We start from the raw sequence: 23,895 nt of genomic DNA on the forward strand, positions 1-23,895 counted from the left end.
TCACCTCAGCCAACAACATTGCAAACCAGTCGGTTCCTGAACATAAATGCTGAAACAGAATCAGAAGTATGACGATTCAGACCAGAAAAGCATCACCATTCATAATTTAGTTCTTACAACCATGAGCCAACGAAACATTGACAATTTCAGCATTAGTCAAACTACTACTTGTTGCAGATAACCAGAGACGACAACTACCATGAGCCACAGCAGCCAACTACATTCACTACTAGATACAGGCAAGGAGATCTAAGAGGAGGTGAACTTGGTGACGGCCTTGGTGCCCTCAGAGACGGCGTGCTTGGCGAGCTCGCCGGGGAGGACAAGGCGGACGGAGGTCTGGATCTCCCTGGAGGTGATGGTGGGCTTCTTGTTGTAGCGGGCGAGCTTCGCGGCCTCGCCGGCAAGCTTCTCAAAGATATCATTGATGAAGGAGTTCATGATGGACATGGCCTTGGAGGAGATGCCGATGTCGGGGTGGACCTGCTTGAGCACCTTGAAGATGTAGATCTTGTAGGTCTCGACGCTCTTCTTGCCCTTCTTGCGGCCCCTCTTCTCGCCGCCCTCCTTGGCGGCGGTCTTCCCCGCCGGGAGGCTCTTCCCGGCCTTGGGCTTCTTCGCGGCAGGCGCCTTCTCGGCCTTCTCCGTCGCCGGCTCCTCCTCCACGGGCTTCTTCGCCGCCGGCTTCTTCTCCGCCTTGGGGGCCATCGCTGCTACGGGAGGTGGGTAGGTGGAGGCTCGCCGGTGGGTTGGGAGTGCTGGTGGCGGCGGAGGAGCTTGGGATGCGATGTGGAGGAAGAAGGAGCAGGGTGTGTTTTATAGAGGGACGGAGGTGGGCTCTGATTGGTGGGCGGGTGGGTGCCTCGGATCGGCGTCTGCCAACGGTAGGATGCGTCCGGCGCTGTTCAGCGTGGACGGTCTGGATGCGTTTCGACGCGGATCGCTCGCGTGGCATGAAAAGTTTGGGCGGGCTCGGCAGGGGCAGCTCCGTTTTTGGCGCGCGGCACGGAGAGGAGGGAGCGTCCGTTTGGTTTCAATTTCGCGGTTACAGTTTTTGAAAACGAAAGAAGATCCTTTTGGCGGTTGTTTCTTGGCGTAGGCTTGCCGCCTTTGTGGTGTTTCGTTACCGGAAATCAAGAAATTACCAGCGTGATTGTTTAGGGTAACTCCAATCGTCTAATGGGAGGATCCAAATTGGTACTCCCTCCATTCACGCTAATGTAGTAGAACATTTTAATTTTTTATAGATCTACTTATTTGGTTTGTATCAGTCTGTGTAGATTCAATTATTTTTATTTGTATCTAGTTTATTTTTAAATATATTTAAAACTCTTACATTAGTTAAAAGAGGGAGTACATAATATGCTGGTCTTTCTAGGTGGTGACGTGGAGAGCCGTGTGGCCCATGCCCGTCCGACCAAGAATGTGGCATCCAATGTTTTGATATATATGGTCCATCGAGTGACTTCCCTTTGTAACCTTTTGAGTTCTGAAATTTTTTACACATAAAATGATTTTCAAAAATCACAAAAAAGTACACAGGTTATTTTTATGCACAGAGGATCCACCAGGTAAAAGGGCAACGCAAGACAACAAACAGGGAAGAAAAGAGCCTGGGTGGCGTGCCACCTGGCCTTGTGGGCCCACTAGGGGAGTTAGGTGAGAGGCAAGTGTCCATGTCCTTCCCCTCGACTCAAACTCGACCAGGTATCCCTCGAAAAAATTTCATCCGCCTCACAAAAAAATTCCTACTGCAAGAAAGAATAACAAGCCAAGATCTAATCTAGTAGATGGTAGCAACGAGATGAGATCATCATACCCTCGAAGATCGCTAAGTGTTAACGAGATAAATCTTGTGGATGATGTAGTCGATCACTTGCCGCTTTCAAAACCGAGTAGAAGATCTTGACGGTGCCACAATCGGGCAGCACCTCCGCACTCGGTCACACGTACGGTGTCGATGAAGACAAGGTGGGATTCCTCCCCTTCCTTGTGGTTTGGCCGACCACCATGATGGAGTCCAGCATGGACTCCACCATCCTACTTGGTGGGTTGGCTAGGGATGGTGGAGTCCCTCCAGGACTCTACCTGCCATAGTGATTTATTTCGGATGATTCTTGAACCTTCTACAACCTTTCATAAATTCACCGGACCATTCCCAAACTTGGAATGTGACTTCCCATATATGAATCTTATTCTCCGGACCATTTCAGAACTCCTCGTGATGTCCTGGATCCCATCCGAGACTCCAAACAATATTCAAACTCCATTCTATATTCCATATCTACTTAAAACAACATCGAACTTTAAGTGTGTCACCCTACGGTTCGTGAACTATGCAGACATGATCGAGACACTTCTCCGATCAATAACCAATAACGGGACCTGGATATCCATAATGGCTCCCACATATTCAACGATGACTTCGTGATTGAATGAACCATTTACATACGATACCGATTCCTTTTGTCGCGCGATATTTTACTTAACCAAAGTTTGATCGTTGATATCTCTATACCTAGTTCAACCTCGTTACCGATAAGTACTCTTTACTCATACCCTGATATGAAATCCCTTGTGAGCCAGTCACATGCTTGCAAGCTAATTGCATGACATTCCACCGAGAGGGCCCAGAGTATATCTATCCATCATTTGGATGGTCAAATCCCACAATTGATCCACGCGCTTCAGCCTATACTTTCCGAACACTTAATGCCACCTTTATAACTACCTATTTATGAAGTAGTGTTTGATATCAGCAAAGCATCCATCTAGTGTAGGTGATTAACATGATCTTATGGTCAAATGATTAGGTTACTATGTATCTTAAAGCTTGAAGAAAAACAAACTTAATGACTTGATCATATGCTACGCTTACTATGGGTGTATGTCCATCACATCATTCACCCAATGATATGATCTTGTTATTAATAACATCCAATGTTCATGATCAGGAAACCATGATCTTGTTATTAATAACATCCAATGTTCATTTGTTTAACAAGAGGCTTACTGTGGACTCTTTTATGTTTATAAAACACAAAAGTATTAATATTTCAGGTTAATACAATTATAGCATGGGATGTAAACATTTACCATGAGCATTAAGATGCAACAATAAACATTTTTATTATTGCCTTCTTGGGCATATCTCCAATAGCCTCCCAATTGCACTAGAGTCAATAATCTACTTTACATCTATAAAGATCTAACACCTTGGCCTTCTAGTGCTTCTCATGTTTTCTTATGGGAGAGGTTTCAGTCAACGAATAAGACGTGCTCAGAAATGTTTGTATTTTCAATTCATTTGTGTCTCCATGCATCACTCGATTTTTCAAACGAGTCGGCATTAATCGTATATGTTTGGTCTTCTGGTGGAACCTTAATTTCGCAGTCTGAAATATGTTACCAATATTGTCACATACAATATAGCTTCATAGTTCTGACATTACCGGAACTACACCAAGTTCTCAAAGAACCCCTTGACTGAAACACCCTCGGTCATTATCAAAACAATGATATACTCTGCCTTCGTTTGTAAAATCCGTCACAATATTTAGAACTCATCTAAATCTAGTACACAGACTTCGTCTAGCCCATTGTGCGACCTTTTAATGAATACTTAGCGTAATTGAGATTAAAATTCATTTTTATATGTGACCGAACTAATATCGGTGCAACACCTTACATCGATTTGTTTATCATTACCCCATATAAAACTATACATTTATATCCTTGGCTCTGATAAAGCACTCAGGGATATTCTAATTGTTGTCCAATGATCATCATATGAATCATTCTGATATATGCTCGTAACACCTTAGAGCATAGGACATCTGATTGTGTACATATTATTTGTGATTTAAAATCACTCATGTGCTTTTACTCATTGAGTGTCAAATACACTCAAGTCTTGTTAAACCTCCACATGGAAAAGAACACCTTGTTGACGTTTTCATATTGAACTACTTCAATATTCATTATATGTACTTTGACTTAAACTTATTGTACGCTTCAATATATCTTCATAGATATTGACGCTAAATATTTATATTCAACGATATTTAATCCATATAAAGTATTATAAATATGTCTCATCGCTCCCACTTAATTTATTGCAAATGCAAGCATCTTTATCTTTTCCGATGAAATCAAAACTTTTGATTATTTCATCCGGTGAAGATTCCAACTCCGTGATACTCACTTCATACAGTGAAGTTTGTATACCTTTCTAGCATTAGTTATACAGACTAGCAATACTCTTAGTTCTATCTTATATACACCTTTAATACACATTTCTGTTAAGGAATGTATTTATGTCATCCTACTAACATATCTCATAAAAGAAATATGTAGTGATTACTAAAACAATACGTCTAGACTATAAACATCGTTGTGAAAGATCTAATCTTATAGTAGTCAAATCTTTAAACTTTGTCGTAAACAAACTTTCGACAATCGAGCTTGTTCATGGAAATTTCGTCCATGTCCATTAATTTTATAGATCTACTTACTTTCAAAAAGTATTTGTTCCTTCAGAAGGTTTACCAAGCTCCACGCTTCATTATAGATACTATCTTGGATTTTATGGATCTTAGCCATTTTAACGAAGTTAGGACCCATCATAACTTCTTTGTATGTAGTTGGTTTATCATTGTTCAAAATCAATCCTTTGTCCACAAATCATTTATTTGATCACAAAGTAAACCATACATACAAGGTTCAATAGGTTCTTCGATCTCCATGGCTATAACACTTTGTAGACATAGGAGCCATGAGTGTCGTGGCTGCTTCTGGAACCATTTATGATGTTGTGCTACTCTTCTCATCATGCTCGTGTTCATCAACCTTATCGAGTTACATTGTCCTACCACTCAAATATTTTGCGAAAATCAATTTCTTGAAAAAAAGCAAGAAACATTGATATACTCTTTTGTCTTTGACTTCATAGTGAAAATAATTCACAATTTGTTCTCTGGGATAAGCAACAATGACATTCATCTGATTTTGGTTGTAAACTCATTTACTTATGTTATGCATTCCAAAATTTAAGAAAGGACTATTAGGGTTTATACCCATGGCATAACTCGTATGGTGTCATTTCAACGGAATATGATGACGCTATATTTAGTGTAAAAGCGGTAGTCTCTAAAGCATAATCCACAAAAATATGATGGCATCATTTTATTTGTATTTCATCATTAATCCAACAAGGTTTGGATATGTCTCTCGAATACTCCATCTAACTATGTGTTCCTAGAAACGTGAGTTGTGGAACAATTCCGTAACTCTCTTAGATGTTATAAAAATCGTAATTAAAATATTTTCACCATGATCCAATCATAGATATTTGACTTTTCTATTACAATGATATCTACTTCATGCTGAAATTGATTTGAATCTATTCAAATGTTTCAGACTTCTTCCTCATTGAATAAATATATTCATACATATACACTCAATTCATTGTTGGAAGCTTTCATGAAGTAGAAGAATCTTCTGTACACAACTAGGCCCAATGAACCACATACATCATCATATATGTTTCCACTAAGTTAGTTTCCCGTTCAACTCACTATGAACGGTATTTGAGTCATTTTCTTTAGAAAAAAATTTCAAGTGCCAAACGGTTCAAAGTCTAATGACTCCCAAAATCCATTTCCATGAAGTTTGTTCATGCGTTCCTTTCTAACATGACCTAAATGGTGTTTCCACAAATAAGTGGAATTCAAATCATTTGTGTTATGGCATTTTACCATCAGTGTTATGCATGTGTGTTTCACCATTAAGATTTATAATAACTTATCCATCGTACATAGAGTACGGTCATAGTTTGAACAACTCATTGTTTTCATTTGACCATAGCAAAATAACAATTATTAAGTTCTTTATAATAAATCTGAAAAGCTAGGTAGAATGCCAACGACGAACACAATAACACTTTATTTTGTTCCAGACGTGCATTATTACCACATTTCTTGTCAGTCACTTAAGCCATTGTATTATTGTATTGTGTTGTATGACACCTCATACCAACCAATATGGTACAAATACTCAAGAATTACATTGTGTGACCAATCAAAGAATACACTCATAACATGTATATCATCTATATACACATGAGCTAGACTTTCTAGTTTTTACTTTCTTTCTGCCAAAATCTTTTTGTAGTTTATCTTTCGACTTTCCTCATATTTCAGAAAATACTTCAACATCAATAACCTCCTCCTCCCGCACCCATGCGGCGCCGCGCCGCCCCGGGCAGCCACCGCTCCTCTCTCCCTCGACCTCCTCTCCCGCCACCGCCACCCAGGGCGTCGCCGGGCAAAGCCCGGGTGGCGCAACGGCGGCGGCGGTCTTCCTCGGTCACAAATCGGAGGGTGCGGCGATGACCAGCTCTTCCTTCCTCGTGACGGTGAGGCGGGGTAGCGGCAGCCGTGCGGCGGCGGGTGGGTGATGCGCCCCGATATGGGTCCATTGGGCCTGGGCAGGCGGGTGTATCCCTCTTTCTCCATCGGCATGAAGTTCCCTTGGCTACCTCCACATCACTGAGGACAATCGGGTTGTGAAGCGACAGTGTCCTTCCCCTCCATCGGAGGTGATCGGCCTGAGGCTTGAGGAATCCATGGCGACGGTGGTATCCTCTTTTGCTGGAGGAGATCTGCTAGTTTGTGGCTATTTTGGCGGGTCTCGTGATCCGTCATCTAGTCCCCGACGGCGAGTCATGGCTACCGGTGAAAGCCGGTCCTGACTTCAGTCATGGCGGATGATGGCGGCGCCTCTTCGTCGCTACCTTGTTGAAGGCATCGTCTCTGCAGTCTATGTTTTCTTCTCGCCTGGGCTGCTCCGGGGGAAACCCCAGATCCGGGTGTCCCGGATCGGACGATGGCGACATGCAGCGTCGTTTTACCTGTTGGGGGCATTGTTTTTGGAGCAGACAAACAGATGGTGGTGGTGTTGAGGTGGCGCGGTGTGTTTCTGCTGTGCTGGCGTCGTAGAGTCTCGGCGGCATGGTGCAGCGGGGTCTCGGAGACAGACACAGTGTGATGGACGCGTGCGGGATGGTGGTGCCGTTTGCCGTCGTGGCGACGTCAATGACAGGCCTGTCAAGGTCAACACATTGGTCTCTCTTGGAGATGGGATCGCAGAAGACGGCGGTAGCGATTCTATGGTGTATGCAATGGCATGCGCTGAGGGTCTGCTAGACTGATTGTGCTTCTCACCCTCCAATGGGCGGCTTGGGCAAACACTCGGTTTTTAGATGATGTGCGTTGGTGTGAGGTCAGGGTAGTGGCTCTGTTCTTAACACCCCCTTCATCATTTCTTATAGGTTTAGCGAGTTGTTGCTAGGAAGGTGGCTTCGAATTGATCTTTGTATTCCTCTTATAAGGTCTTGAGAATAATCTAATAAAGTTAAGTTGTGTGCATCCTTTGGATGCAGAGGCTGGGGCAATACTCCCATTTCAGGGGGAAAAGATAACACTTCAACATCAATAACTTCTAGGCTTGTTGGTTGATACGTCTCCAACGTATCTATAATTTCTTATGTTCCATGCTAGTTTTATGACAATACCTACATGTTTTATTCACACTTTATAATGTTTTTATGCATTTTCTGGGACTAACCTATTAACAAGATGCCGAAGCGCCAGTTCCTGTTTTCTGCTGTTTTTGGTTTCAGAATTCTACACAGGAAATATTCTCGGAATTGGACGAAACAAAAGCCCACGGCCCTATTTTCCACGGAGTGTTCCAGAAGTCCGAAGAAGAGTCGAGGAAGGCCAGCAGGGGGTCACCCCATAGGGCGGCGCGGCTGGGCCCACTACCGCGCCCAGGTGTGGGGAGGCCACCCCTGGCTCCCCCGACGCTGCCCCTTCGCCTATTTATTCCTTCGTCCGCGAAAACCCTAGTACCGAGAGCCAAAATACGAGAAAAGTTCCTGAGACACCGCCGCCGTCAATCCCATCTCGAGGGATTCAGAAGATCTCCTCCGGCACCCTGCCGGAGAGGGGAATCATCACCGGAGGGTTCTACATCACCTTGCCCGCCTCCGGACTGATGCGTGAGTAGTTCATCCTTGGACTATGGGTCCATATCAGTAGCTAGATGGTTGTCTTCTCCTATTGTGCCATAATGTTTAGATCTTGTGAGCTACCTATCATGATTAAGATCATCTATTTGTAATGCTACATGTTGTGTTTGTTGGGATCCGATGAATATGAAATACTATGTCAAGTTGATTATCGATCTATCATATATGTGTTGTTCATGATCTTGCATGCTCTCCGTTGCTAGTAGAGGCTCTGGCCAAGTTGATACTTGTAACTCCAAGAGGGGGTATTTATGCTAGATAGTGGGTTCATGCCTCCATTGAATGCGGGACGAGTGACGGAAAGTTCTAAGGTTGTGGATGTGTTGTTGCCACTAGGGATAAAACATCAATGCTTTGTCTAAGGATATTTGTATTGTTTACATTACTCACAATACTTAATGCAATTGTCTGTTGTTTGCAACTTAATACTGGAAGGGTGCGGATGCTAACCCGAAGGTGGACTTTTTAGGCATAGATGCATGCTGTATGGCGGTCTATGTTCTTTGTCGTAATGCCCTAAGTAAATCTCATAGTAGTCATCATGGTATGTATGTGCATTGTTATGCCCTCTCTATTTGTCAATTGCCCAACTGTAATTTGTTCGCCCAACATGTTATTTATCTTATTGGAGAGACACCACTAGTGAATTATGGACCCCGGTCCATTCTTTTACATCTGAAATACAACCTACTGCAATCATTGTTCTCTTTTGTTCTCTGCAAGCAAACATCATTCTCCACACCATACGTTTAATCCTTTGTTTTCAGCAAGCCGGTGAGATTGACAACCTTACTGTTAAGTTGGGGCAAAGTATTTTGGTTGTGTTGTGCAGGTTCCACGTTGGCGTCGAAATCCCTGGTGTTGCGCCGCACTACACTCCTTCACCAACAACCTTCACGTGGCCTTCATCTCCTACTGGTTCGATAACCTTGGTTTCTTATTGAGGGAAAACTCGCTGCTGTATGCATCATACCTTCCTCTTGGGGTTCCCAACGGACGTGTGCTTTACCATCACAAGCAGCTACTTTTCTGGCGCCGTTGCCGGGGACGTGAAGGAAAATTACACCACGGAGATTTCTAACTCTCACGTCAACTGCACGCCAGCATTGGTCAAATACCAATAACCTTGAGGTTCATACTTTGAAGTTGATCATCACATGACAAGTGTTTCGAATTTCACTATTAGTAACCTTTTAATGTGATGAGAGATTTCGCTCATAATTTTATCCATCAAATCATGACAATTTCATGATGAAGCTACTATGGATCATATGTGCGGATAACGTTAGTGCCCAACTAGTTGGAGGATCGAGACGCCTAGCGTCTTCATCCTTCGTACATTCCCATAAAACTTATGAGTTTATGTAGTCTCGCTAAATTATATTCTATTATCTTGTAATAAGGTCTTAGATATCATATATATCTCACACCTTGTTTATTTCTGAAAACAAACTTTTCAGCTCCTTACTTTCAAATGGATTTGAACATCAGATTTCATGGATACAAGATGATTTTAGATACTAATTGAAACCATTGCTCTTTGAATCATGAATTTGAGGATTACCAAAAGTTTGCAATATGACTTAATCATTTCTTGATTCTTTAACGATACGGTACTAGTACGTAAAGTTATTTGTCAGATTTAACATTGTTTCTATCTTAATTACAAGCCTAGCGCAATGTAGAAAACAGATGTCAATTCTACAAAATTTAATTCAAATAAAATTTATACTAAGTTCATGATAAATTGAGTTTCCTATTAATTCTTAAATTAACTAGGTGAACTCCCACTCCAAACACATCCCTCATGTTGCCTTAGTGATTACACGAACCAAATCCACTACAGCAAGTCTGATCATCACGAGAGATGATGTAGCTTCAATGGCAAACATCGACATGTTCATCATATCATCTATATGATTCATGCTTAAGCTTTCGGTTTTTTCCGTGTTCCAAGGCGATGTCTGTACATGCTAGGCTCGTCAAGTTAAACCTTAGTTTCTGCATGTGAAAATCTAGCTTGCACCCGTTGTATGCACACGTTGAGTCTATCACACCCGATCATCACGTGATGCTTCAAAACAACGAGTCTTAGCAATAGTGCTAACTAAGGACGAACACTTTATTATCTTGATTTTTAGTGAGAGGGATCATCTTATAATGCTACCGCATTGATGTAAGCAATACAAGATGCATAAAAAAGATTAACATCACATGAAATTCATAATGTCATATGATATGGCCCTTTTATCTTTGCGCCTTTGATCGTCATCTCCAAAGCACGGGCATGATCTCCATCATCAACGGGCATGATATCCATCATCGTCGGCAGGGCGTCAAGGTCCATGGCGTCGTCTTCATGGTTGTCCACCACTTGCATCAATTATTAGAACTACTTTGAAATAAAACTACTATATGATGAATCGAAACGAAATTAAAGACAACCATAAGGCTTCTGCTGGTTGCCACAATACAATAAGGATCATCTCATACATCAAGTATATTCATAATCACATCATGTCCATATCACATCACCAAACCCTGCAAAAACAAGTTAGACGCCTCTAATTTTGTTTGCATATTTTACGTGGCGTAGGGTTTTCGAGTAAGATCCGATCTACCTACGAACATGAACCACAACGCTGATACAAGTGTTGTCAATTGCAAATTTTAAATTGGATCTTAACTATGGTGAGAGAAACTGACACCCGCAAAGCCACTTATGCAATGCAAGTTGCATGTCAAGTGTGGAGAAAGTATCATGAATGCGGTCATGTAAGGTTATCCCGGGCCGCTTCATCCCACCATAACGCAAGATGCAAAATACACGATAAGAAAATGACAAAAAAGCATCAACGCCCACAAAACCATTATGTTCTACTCGTACAACCAATCTATGCATAGACATGGCTCTAATAACACTGTAGGGATTTGTAGCATAGAAAAACAAAAAAATCCTACCGCGAGAATAAAATAATAAGCCAAGATATAATCTAGTAGATGGTAGAAATGAGATGAGATCATCATACCCTCGAAGATCGCTAAGCGTTAACGAGATAAATCTCGTGGATGATGTAGTCGATCACTTGCCGCTTTCAAAAGCGCGTAGAAGATCTTAATGGTGCCACAATCGGGCAGCACCTCCGCACTCGGTCACACTTACGGTGTCGATGAAGACGTCCTTCTCCCCATTCCAGCGGGCAGTGTATGTAGTAGATCCTCCTCGGAATCCCGGCAGCACGACGGCGTGGTGATGGTGGTGGTGGAGAACTCCGGCAGGGCTTCGTCGTAAGTCATGCGGGAGAGATATGGAGGAGGTGTGGTGCTAGGGTTTGGGCGAGGGGGCTTGGGTGCCGGCCCTTGATGCCTTTGGTGTTGCGGCCAAGTGGTGGTCAACCCCTTCCCTGCCATAATGATTTATTCCGGATGATTCTAGAACCTTCCAATTCACCGGACCATTCCCAAACTTGGAATGTGACTTCCCATATATGAATCCTATTCTCCAGACCATTCCGGAACTCCTCATGATGTCCTAGATCCCATCCGAGACTCCGAACAATATTCGAAATCCATTCCATATTCCATATCTACCTAAAACAACATCGAACCTTAAGTGTGTCACCCTACGGTTCGTGAACTATGCAGACATGATCGAGACACTTCTCCGATCAATAACCAATAGCGGGACCTAGAGATCCATAATGGCTCCCAAATATTCAACGATGACTTCGTGATCGAATGAACCATTTACATACGATACCGATTCCCCTTGTCGCGCGATATTTTACTTATTCGAAGTTTGATCGTCGGTATCTCTATACCTAGTTCAACCTCATTACCGATAAGTACTCTTTACTCGTACCATTATATGACATCCGTTGTGAGCCAGTCACATGCTTGCAAGCTAATTGGATGACATTCCACCGAGAGGGCCCAGAGTATATATATCCGTCATTTGGATGGACAAATCCCACTATCGATCCACGCGCTTCAACCTATACTTTCCGAACACTTAATGCCACCTTTATAACTACTACATCCATCCCAAGGCTTAAGGCCTATTTTTTCATAAAGTCAAACTATGTTAAGTTTGACTAAGTTTTTATAAAAAATCATTAACATGTCAAATACAAAATTGATATTATTAGATATATATTGAAATATATTTTCATGTGCTATCTACAAAATATCATATTTATTGATAGATTATTCTAAAATTTTGGTCAAACTTTACTTACTTTGATTTTTCCAAAAAAAAAAAGCCTTAAGCCTTGGGATGGAGGTAGTATCCATTTACGAAGTAGTGTTTGATGTCATCAAAGCATCCATCTGGTGTAGGTGATTAAAATGATCTCATGATCAAAGGATTAGGTTACTATGTATCTTAAAGCTTGAAGTAAAACGAACTTAATGACTTGATCATATGCTATGCTTACTATGGGTGTATGTCCATCACATCATTCACCTAATGATATGATCTTGTTATTAATAACATCCGATTTTCATGATCAGGAAACCATGATCCTCTACTAATCAACAAGCTAGTTTAAGAAGAGGCTTACCAGGGACTCTTTTATGTTTACAAAACACACAAGTATTAATGTTTCCGGTTAACACAATTATAGCATGGGATGTAAACATTTATCATGAACACTAAGATATGACAATAAACATTCTCATTATTGCCTCTTGGGCATATCTCCAACACTTTCATCCGGGGGGGCGGACATAAAATACTCCTGCCCCTTACTGGAAGTGTGCCATGCCTCATGTTGTTGCCAGAGATTTACACCGGAAATACTGAGCCATGCACACCGGATGATCCTACCTTCACAAACTTCAGATTCGCATCAATTTTGACCTTAGCCTTATGGATAAGGTGGCAGGATGATCTGGCCGCTCGGGGTCGGATAATCCGGCCTACTGATTTCTGTAGGCATCATCTTCTTTCTTCTTCTCTTCTACACATATCCTCAACATGTTCTCTTCCACCAATACCATTGATCAATCATCCAGTAAAGTAAGCAGACAATATACCATAGGAAAAAGGTGGGTCATCATCCGCAATGCTAAAATTGATTCCTACACATTTGAGCACATACTGTAAAATTCTATTCACGTGTTGTTAACAAACACACCAAACCATAGAGATATAGAATGCTCTTTTACCTAACAACGAGGTAATCTCGTGCCCCGCCGCTGGCTGGCGGGTGATGTTTAATGCTTTCCTCATTTTCCCATATGGTGTGAGCGTAGATCCTATCAGGCCCAGGTCAGTGATGGTTGACCGATGAAGCGCCATCCGGGGATCGTTCTGCGGAGGTTGGTTAGCCATCAGGTACGTAGTAGTCGTGATCAGGGTGCCTTGCAGCGTCTTGGCCATCAGGTTACGCGCTATATCCACCATCATGAAAGACAAGTCGAGGATTTTCGAAAGCTTGAGCCTGTCATCTTTGGGTAGATGTTGTAGTCGAGAGCTTCGCCTGTGCACCTTTCCCGAAGTGTTGTGCCTTGATGAGAACGAGTGGAGAGAGGAAAATTGTTGCCACTACTCGCTCAATGCATCAACATGTTGCTTGTGCACATCGAGTTCTGCTTGTAGCTTGGTTATGCACGTGTGTTCATGGTGAAGGAGACTGCGGTAGGCCATAAGATCCTCCCACGACACATCTACTTCCATAGGGGCCGAGCCTCTCAAGGCCTCCTTCGCCTTGGCCCAAGCCTCCAGAGGGATGTTGACGTTGGTCCGGTATGCTATTTTGGGGTTCCCATTGTCGACTCCAGTGATGGGGTTGATGATCGCACACAGGAAATGTGTCGGGTACGCGCCACTGTTGCAAATCTCGTGGTCAGTGGAAATGTCGCTGCGGTCCCCAGTGAAGTCGTTCTGGCCCACGCCATGTAGGAGTCACAGTCGAAGTAGAATATTGATGTTGGGGTCGATTTTGGATCGCTGGAGGAGCTGACAGTTGATGGTGAAGTATGCTTTATGGTGGTTGGTGACGGGGTTGAATCCCCCAAATTTGAACAGATTGGGTCCGCGAGGCAAAGGGTGCCCACCGTGTTGATGTGGAGATGCACATCTCCAAGTGCCACATCGATTCCCTCATGGAATGAGTTGAAGGCCGAACGCGAGGCCGGTGGGTGCGGGATGAACACGAGGGTGGCGAAGTAGACATGCTCATCGGAAATAGGCGAGTCATAGATCGCTGAGGTTGGAGCCGCCAAAGCGGTGACTCTAGCATATAAGTTCCCCTCAGACGTTGTCAATTGATGTGGTGTATCCACGACATTGTCCATGTGGATGGACCTGGGATTTAGTTTACCCATGTTCAGGCCCCTGGAGGGTAATACCCCACTTCCTGCTTGTTTTATCTTGTCGATGAAAGTTACAATGTTATTGTGATGGCTATGGTGGTGTAGATTGCGATCTATGTGTCCTCTCTTTGACGACCCCTCCTAGACTTTATATAGGAGGCTAGGTCGTATCATGTCCAGATCAATTATAAGTTGAATATGGCCTCTAGGGTTCCTTGTCTTGGGCATGTCCTTGTTCCGCACACCATGAACATGGGCCTTGAATGCTTCATAGTTGCTAGATCATCTTGGGTTCATGGTCCTTAGCAGCTCATCAGGCGGGCCTCCGGTTATGTCGCACCAGGTATGTTAAAAGTGGGCACCCGAAGGATCATGCCCATGTTATCAGACTCCTCTTTGATGGCGAGGAGCACTGATTCATGGTCTTCACTGTCATCGGAAGAACCCGAGTCAACATCAACATGGACCACAAAGTGGTGCTAAACGTAGTAAGGACTCTCGACTGGGAGGACGGACGTAGATCCAGCTGCGGCCATGATCTCCTCCTCAAGAGTGGAGAGGGTCTAAGTAGAGTTCTTTTCTAATATGGAACTCGGCTGGATCAACAGAGAGAGTAGTTCTAGATCTAACTTCCACCACAGTTTCCGCATCTAGGGAGGGCCAGGTGGGGATTGCTTCGTATGCCGCTTGCACTAAAGTGAAGCCGAAAAATATGTCGATGCCGCTGATCGGGATGACCGTGTAGGCGACGATGTTGTGGGAAGCTAACATGAAGGTTTATGCTACGATGAATTAAGTGCCGCCGAATAAGACAACCCGACCGACCACCATGGTATCGCCGATGCCTCCAAGTGCTTTCACTTGAAACTCAACTCCTCATGTTACTAGCCCCATGGTGGGCGCTAAATGTCATTGCTTTGATAATGATAGTGCCATGAAGGGGTACTCACGACTTAGGGTTACTAGCGGAGCTATACGGTGGAATGCTCGGTATAGTGTAACTCAACGGTTTACCCAGGTTCATGTTTTCTTGATGGAGGATCGCTACGTCCTGCTATAATTCACTATAACAACAAAGTACATGCTACAATGATGGTTGTCTTGTGTCGTCTCCTATTGTATCCTTCCCCAAAGATTGTCCCTAGGCCGGCTTATAAAGGCGACACGACCTAGGGTTTGATGGAGGTAAATGATGACCCACAGATATAGGGGATCTCACAACAGTCTTCGAGGGAAGTGAACCCAAATTTATTGATTCGACATAAGGGGAGCCAAAGAATATTTATAAGCTTTAACATATGAGTTGTCAATTCAGCTGCACCTGGAAATAGACTTGCTTGCAACAGTTTATCAATAGTAACAGTTTTATAGCAGTGGTAGTAGGGAAGTAACAACAGTAATGAAATAAAAACAGCAGTAGCGATGATTGTAACAGACATCATGATTAAAATACTGTAGGCACGGAGATGGATGAACGGGCGCTGCATGGATGAGATAATTCGCATAATAAGCAAGACACAAGCATTGCAAGTAATAATGATAAAAGCATCCTAGTATTAAATAACCATCGGCGTGTGTTCCTATTTAGTCGTGCGTGCTCGCAAGGAAAAACTTGCACGACATCTTTTGTCCTACCAGCCCGTTTGCAGCGGGGCCTCAAGGGAATCTACTGGTAATTAAGGTACTCCTTTTAATATAGTATAGGAGCAAAGAATTAACACTATGTGAACACACGTGATCCTCACATCATAGCCATCCCCTCCGGTTATCCCAATTATTGTCACTTTGGGGCCGGGTTCCGGACAACGAAATGTGTATACAACTTGCAGATATGATAAAAAAAACAATAATTATTCTCATGAATCAATAACATGTTCAGATCTAAGATCATGGCACTCGGGCCCAAAGTGACAAGCATTAAGCATAACAAGTTGCAACAATGTCAAAAATACTAACAATGGATACTAGGCACTATGCCCCTAACAATCTTATTGCTATTACATGAACAATCCCATCCAATCCCTACCATCCCCTACAACATACAATGGGGAATTACTCACACGCGGATGGGGGAATCATGGATGGTTGATGGAGAGGCGTCGGTGATGGCGATGATCTCCTCCAATTCCCCTTTCCGGTAGGGTGCCAGAACTCTTTCTAGATAAACGTCGAACCCCTTTGTTTTTAGGGTCAGAGGCTTCATATAGTCCGGAGGAGAGGCCGAGGGGGTGGCCGAGGCGGCCACACCACCCCTAGGCGCGACCAGGGCTGGCTCATGCCTAGGCCAGGTGTGGGCCCCTCGTGGCCTTTCTCCGTCTCGTCCTCTGGCTCCGTGAGTCTTCGGGTGAAATAGGGACTTTGCGATATTTTATGGGAATTTTCTTGAAAGTTGGATTTCTGCACAAAAACGAGACACTAGAACAATTCTGCCGAAAACAACATTAGTCCGTGTTAGTTGTAGTCAAAACACACAAATTAGAAGGCAAACAACAACAAAAGTGTTCGGAAAAGTATATACGTTTTGAACGTATCAGTAAACATGTGATGACCCTGCATACCACTGCATGTTGTAGTATGCCAGTCGTTGACATAACATGTGCGAAGTACCAATCCGCAAATATTACATCCCTCAGAGTAGTACAACAGAAGCATAGTTGGTCTTTATTTCAGTCACTTAAGATTACAAGCCATATATATACATCACACTGGAGCTTCTCCTGGGTCCATAGAGGATAACTCCGAGGTTCTAGGTGAACCCTACTTAACTTATACAATATAGGTCTAAGAAGGCTTAACATTATGTCTACTCGAGCAGCGAAATACTATAGAGTTCGTGCTGCTCAACTACTACTAGTGTTGATCAAGTGTTGTCTTCTTCCGGAACCTCCCCGGTTCCGCACACGATCAGGTAATTTACCCCCTCTACTCCTCCAGAGAGGTATGGTTCTTCATAGCAGATACCATCTGCTCCTTCTGGTCCTTCAGTGGCCTCCTCCAGGTGATTCAGACAATCTAAGCATGGGATTATAAGAGGTATGAGTACGGGCATACTCAACAAGTTCATTATAAGAAAGAGGTGTTTAATGCACTAGCTACAACATTAGACCAGAAAGTCAAATGCCAATGCAAGTTTTCATAAGCATTTCTCCAAAAGGTTGCTTTTATTCCGAAGAGCTATGTCCGTCAGACTTCATCGGGTGTCTATAACTTCATGGAGTTCCTTTCCGGCCGCGTTCGTAGTTCCAAAACCCGGAACATGGAGTGATAGGTCACGATTCACTACACTCTGCAGAGGTGTGTTGCTTTACCCACAAGAGATCTTAACCTTGGTGCCAATCGGGCAGCTTTCCCGTCCACACTTCCGTGGTGTGAGGCTCGGTATAAGGTCCTAGTCAATCATTGCATTCCTCCGCGACCCCGCACACCCACCCTTTATTGCAGTTCCGACCTTGGGTCCTCGCCAATCAGCGCATTCATTGGATACCATCCGACCTCGACTACTATCAGGTATCACGACCTCGATACCTTCGCCGGTCGCTGCAACCCAACATAGACCGCATTACCGTGGGGAATTAGAATGGGATCCCCACCCACCGGTTGTTCTCGCAAGACACAATTTCTATGGTAAGCGCATCTGTTTATGTACGAGAGGAAGAAACACAACTGACTACTCCGTCCCACTCCAGATCTTATGGTTAACACGAGTCTTACGGCACAAGAATCACTGGACGACATTTGTTGTTAATCCTAGATGGATACAAACCCATTGCAATGGAACCTCCACCATACTCATACCATGCTTCCATCACCCACCACATAGTCATATTCATAGTTATGAAATTAGCAGTTTTGCTTTTCATGCAAGAGTGATAAGTATAGTACTTTGCAAGTAATTTAGTAAAAATACTCAAATTGACATGAACAAGCGATGAACTTGCTCGGTGACTGCAAGGTTGTGGTGACACAGCATACCACTGCATGGTGTAGTACGCATGTCATTGACATAACACAAGTGAAACACCGTTCCACTCATATTACATCCCTCAGAGTGGTACAACAGAAACATATGCGAGTCCAAGGTATGTCTATAGAAGGATACATGAACTGTTTACAGAAGATCAACACAGCCTCCTACTTTACAGTGAGGTAAAACTTCAAATAAAGCTCCAGAAGAACGACTCGTAGTCTAACTTATTGCTAACCCAAGTTTAAGAGCTACTTGGCTTGCTATAGAACTCTAGCTACTTAGGTGCTAGGATTAGGGAAAGGTCCCCTTCTATTACTAGTCTAAGTTTCCACTCTAGGTGATGCAGAAGTTGACTCTATTGACTTATTTGATTAGATTCTTCATCTTGTTGCAGTTGACTCCTTTGTCTTCGAGTTCCACGGTAGTTTCACCTTCGATGCATTGATCTAAGAAGGGGGTTCAAATGGGAGGGAATGAGTATGAGCGTACTCAGCAAGTTCATATTAGGAAATAGGTGTATCATGCACTAGCTACAACCACATACCAGAAAGTCATAGGCGAATGCAAGTTTTCGTAAACGTTTCTTCAAAAGGTTTATTTTATTCTGAAAACTATGCCCGTCAATCTTCACAGGTTGAACAGAACTTCACGGAGTTCCTTTCCTGCCGTGTTCGTAGTTCCCTTTCCGGAACATGGAGTGACAGCCACAATTTGATACACTTTGCAGAGGTGCATCAATTTTCCCATAAGAGACCTCATCCTTTTTGCCAACCGGAAGAATTCATCCCCGTCCACACTTCCTTGGTGTGAGGCCAGGTGTAACATCCAAGCCAAACACCGCCTTCTCCGCGACCTTGCATACCCACCCTTTTGTCCATCCGTACACCCCCGGTAGACATCTCCCGATCATACGGCTTTACCCCCTGTGTACTATGGACAATCCCTCATAGACGATAGAGCCTCTAATCCACACGGATGGGATTTTAAAGGATTTCCCAACCTACTGCAGTGTTATCCCCAACACCCAGCCAGGCTCCATCAAGTCCGTTGATATGCAAGAGGGAAAAGATACAGCTGGCTTCCCCAGAGCCATTATAGATCTTATGGTCAACGCGATATGTACGACGCTAGAATCACTGGACGGCATTGATACTTAGTCCTAGATGAGTAGTACCCATGCAATGGAACCTCCACCATATCAACACATACCATGGTTCCATTCCCCACCACATAGTCATATTCATAATTGTAAAATAATACTTTTCTTTTTAATGCAAGAATGATAAGTATAGTACTTTGCATATAGTTTGATAAAAATAATCAAATGACATGAGCAAGCGATGAACTTGCCTTTCTTGACTGCAAGATTATGCATGCAAAAGCTTCGATACGGGAGAACTCAAAATGCTGAAATACCATCATCGTCTGGTAAGGACAATGTTTTAAAGAACTGGCAAAGATGCTATAATGCATAGTATGAGATGCAATCGTTCCGAGCGTAACCTAACCCCGATGATTTAGGATTGGTGAGTTGTAAATATTTCTTTAGGGTGTGTTGTACTTTTAGAATGGTTCTCAAACAAGGTTCTTATTAGGGTTGGTGATATTATAGCCTAGACAAGTGATATAATGCATCATAATAAGCATACACATAAAGGAATTGTGGTTGCATAACAAGTCAAGAGTAGTTGTCAGTTTTACGTTCTATGGGACATGGTTGATGATTACATATATTATACTTCAAAATAATTATTTTTGAAGAACATATTGATTAAGATATAGTAAGTATTTCAAATAAGAACTATGGCTTCAATGGGTTGCTTGATACCTACTTCAAAATAATAACTTTTGAAGAACATGTTTAATTAAGAATAAGAGTTATTATAAATAGGAGCTATGGCTTCTAGTCTTTGATTAACATTTGTACTTCAAAAGAATACTTTTGAAGAACATGTTAATTAATAAATAATAAGTAGTTTCAACAAGAACTATTTACTTACATGCTTTACTTGTGTAATTACTTCAAAATAATAACTTTTGAAGAACAAGTTACATAAAGAATAAGAATGACTACAAATAGGAGCTAAGTGTTATTAGGGTTTACTGATAGGGACTAGTTGGTTCTTAAGTAGAATGGATCTATATGTAGCAAGTATTAGTAGGTTTATTACTATGGTTTCTCCTAGACATCATATCAAAGGATGATCTAAGATGATGTTATGAGTTAGGGTTTACTATAACTTCTCCTTTGCTTTGCTAAGTAACACAATAATGGACTTCTAATCTAGGTGGTTTATGATCCTTAAGTAGGGTTTAGTTGGATAGGAGCATGGGTTGTGAATTGCTACACAAGGTTGGTGTTAGGGTTCATCATTATGATTTTACTAGGGTATAATGCTTGAAGTTGATTTCAATGGTGCGGTATATAGGAATGGTGATCAATGGTGTTTAAATAAGAGTAACAAGTTAGGGTTTACCCCTAAGTGGCACTAGTGAATCATATAGGTATTAATCAAGAGTAGAGACATAAAATGATTATCTCATGTGAATTGGTTTTATGTTAGTGGATCATGAGCATGCATACATTGGTTGCTTATTAGGGTTCTATATGTAAAGTAAATTTCACATGATCACATGTGATACATAACTAGGGTTTTAGAGTTGATTCTAATGTGGGATGATCACATAAAATAATGGGATCAAGATGCTTGTTTATATTAGAACTAGGTTTCTAATTTATGATACAATTCCTAAAATGTTAATTGGCAATATAGTTTTGGTCACTAATTACCTTGAAAAAATAATAATGGTATTAGCATTTTATTTATTTTAAGTGATTTAATAATTAAGAGAAACACTACTTAGAGTTTAATTTAGAAATTAGGGTTTTATAATTATTATTAGGTTCTAAAATAATAACGTGTTAACTAAAGAATGTTTAAGTAAACAAGTTTTGAATTACCAAAATAATATTAGCTTTTAGTATTTTCTTGCTTTACTATTATTTAAAGAAAATGGAAAATAGTAATTTGCAAATTAAGGTTTATAAATTACTATTAATATTTGAGTTAATGAAAAGATAATTAAGAAATTAATCTTAACATTTTATTTACTTTCTAAATAGCTATTATTTAATTTTGAAACTTAACTAATTTATTGAATTTAAATTGTGTTTAAAATAAATGAAAAGACATAATTAATAAATGTAAAAATAAGTGGATTTTTATTTGGACACACATTTTTATTCTATATTTTATTTGCATAGAGTTTATTTTTTTGAGCATTTGATATATTATTTATATTTTTCTGAGCTAAAATGAATTTTATCTATTTCTGCAAAGTTTCAGCTATTACTGGTTTTTAAATTAAATCTAAAAACTAAACATACCTGTTCGATTTATACTCACACACACACAGACATGTGAGGTCATTGCCAGGTCAGACGCCACGTTGGCGAAGACTGGTCAACAGCCACACGTGGGACCTACTTGCCATGTTGGCCTCGCCGGTCAATGACCGCCGACGGTCAGCGCACGACGGCGCCGCCGTTTTACGGCCTCCCGAGATGCGCGACTAGGGTTTTCCGACTCTCTTCGACATGCTGAGACTGTTGGTGGTGATGGTTTTACAAGGGGATCACCGGAGCTATCTCCGGCGAGCTCTACCGCGGCGACGAACTCCGGCAAGAATTGAATCGGAGGCTACAGACGATGCCAGGAAGCGAAAGTAGGCTCTAAAGATGCGTATGCTCGCCCTGAAGCTCAAGGTGTGGTCGACGGCGTCGATCGTTGGCGGAGACGGCGAAGAATTCGCCATTCCCAGCGATCTACTGCGGAAGGAAACGATGAAATTGAGCCGATTACTAGCTCCCCCGGATGCGTGCTTCTGCATAGATGCTCTACGCATCGAGGCGCATCTCCTAGACCTCCTCACGGATGCTGGGGCGGCTTCATTCGTCGACTTTGTCTTCAACTCCGGCGATAGTGAGTGGATGATGGTGAGAGATAGAGAGCGAATGAGAGGGATTGGAGTGGCGGAGGTGAACAAGGAGTGTACGGCAGTGCCTCCCCCCTATTTATAGGCCAAGGGGAGCTCTGAGGCCTCGACACGACAACAACCATGGTCGAGAGGTGGCGGTCTCTGGAAGCTTTGGTTTGGCAAAGATATTTTCGCCCGTGGATAGGCTCAGACGCGAATCGAGTGGTGCAAGGTTCTGAGCGTTTTGTTGGCGTCCGGGACGACCTTATCGTCAACGAGGACAACGTCTACTGGCTCCGCCGCGCTGTCGTGCTCGGAGGTGATGACGATGATGCTTGCTTTCTGTTTTAACGCGAAACGGTACGGGCTGAGTTTGTTTGTGGGCTGGGCTGGTGATGGGCTGCGTTGGCCTGCTGCGGTCCACAAGGTAAGTTCCCTCTCTTTTCTCTTTTAAATACTATTTTCTTTTTCTGTTTTATTTTTCCTGGTTTCTATTTGTTATTTGGATTCAAATTTGAATTCTGTCTTATTTTGTAGGTTCTAAATTATTTGAATATCAGAACAATTTGATAATGATACTCACTGTATTGTTTTTGTTTTAAACAACCATTTTATAATTGATTAATTTTGTTTCTTATGAGGCATAATTCAAAATTCAAAATAGATATGAATTTAGGGTTCATTTCAATTACTTTTTAATTTAGGAATCAAATCTATTTAAATGCTTTGAAATTTAGAACATGTGCATGGTGAACATATTATATTTTTCTAGTGCTTAACCACAGTGATTACTCACATATCATTTAATTATGGCTAGAGTTTAAAATAAGTGGTAATGAGGATGGGATTGAATCATGATTTTCTGTGGATGATGGTTCTTAGGGTTTAAGAAGAGTGGTGAGATAAACTCTATAATCACCAACCTCCATTAAACAGCTTAAGTTTGAATTATTTAGGATAGATCCTATATTCATCATGGTTAAATCAACTACTTATATGAGGGTTCTATTTTATAAAATACTATTGCATTTGGTTCACTAAGCAAGATATTTGGAAAGCAAAATAGAATTGAATTTTGGTTTCACTCTAGTCACCAAATGGCATTTAATATATAGGGCTTGGTTTATATCCGTGATCCATGATACACAAGTTAGGACATAATATTTTATGTGGAGTGGAACCTATGTGAAAGGTTTAGGGTTTTAGTGATGCTTCACTATTTGAAGTATAAAATAGGCATGAGGCATGGCAAGGTTTTATTTATAATCCAAAGTGATACTTGGATTGGTATTCTAATGTGGTCTAGTTTTTGGTAGTGATCACCCAAGTGAGACACAACTAGGATTAGGATATGAGAAATAGCTAGGGTTATGTTTAATTGACTAGGGTTACCCCTCCTCACTTAGGTAGAATTCTTGTATCAAGGCAATGCTAGGTTTGTCCCTAATATTTGGATAAGCAAGGTTTAAATACAATATCAATACTCCTCTACACAAGCATGAGGATTGGCCTGGGTTTAATTGTTAGGGATCTATCATTT

The 23,895-nt window shown here is 42.0% G+C and overlaps 1 protein-coding gene across 1 annotated transcript; it reads right to left on the bottom strand.

Annotated features, from left to right (window-relative positions):
* Positions 1 to 244: 244 nt before the first annotated feature.
* On the bottom strand, positions 245 to 708 carry LOC124648897 (histone H2B.1-like). The gene has a single exon (XM_047188581.1). The coding sequence runs from the start codon at positions 706 to 708 to the stop codon at positions 250 to 252; it is 459 nt and encodes a 152-aa protein (XP_047044537.1). The 3' UTR covers positions 245 to 249.
* Between the last annotated feature and the right edge of the window lie 23,187 nt (positions 709 to 23,895).

This window comes from Lolium rigidum, chromosome 4 (assembly GCF_022539505.1).
Source record: "Lolium rigidum isolate FL_2022 chromosome 4, APGP_CSIRO_Lrig_0.1, whole genome shotgun sequence".
Classification (NCBI taxonomy): Eukaryota; Viridiplantae; Streptophyta; class Magnoliopsida; order Poales; family Poaceae; genus Lolium; species Lolium rigidum.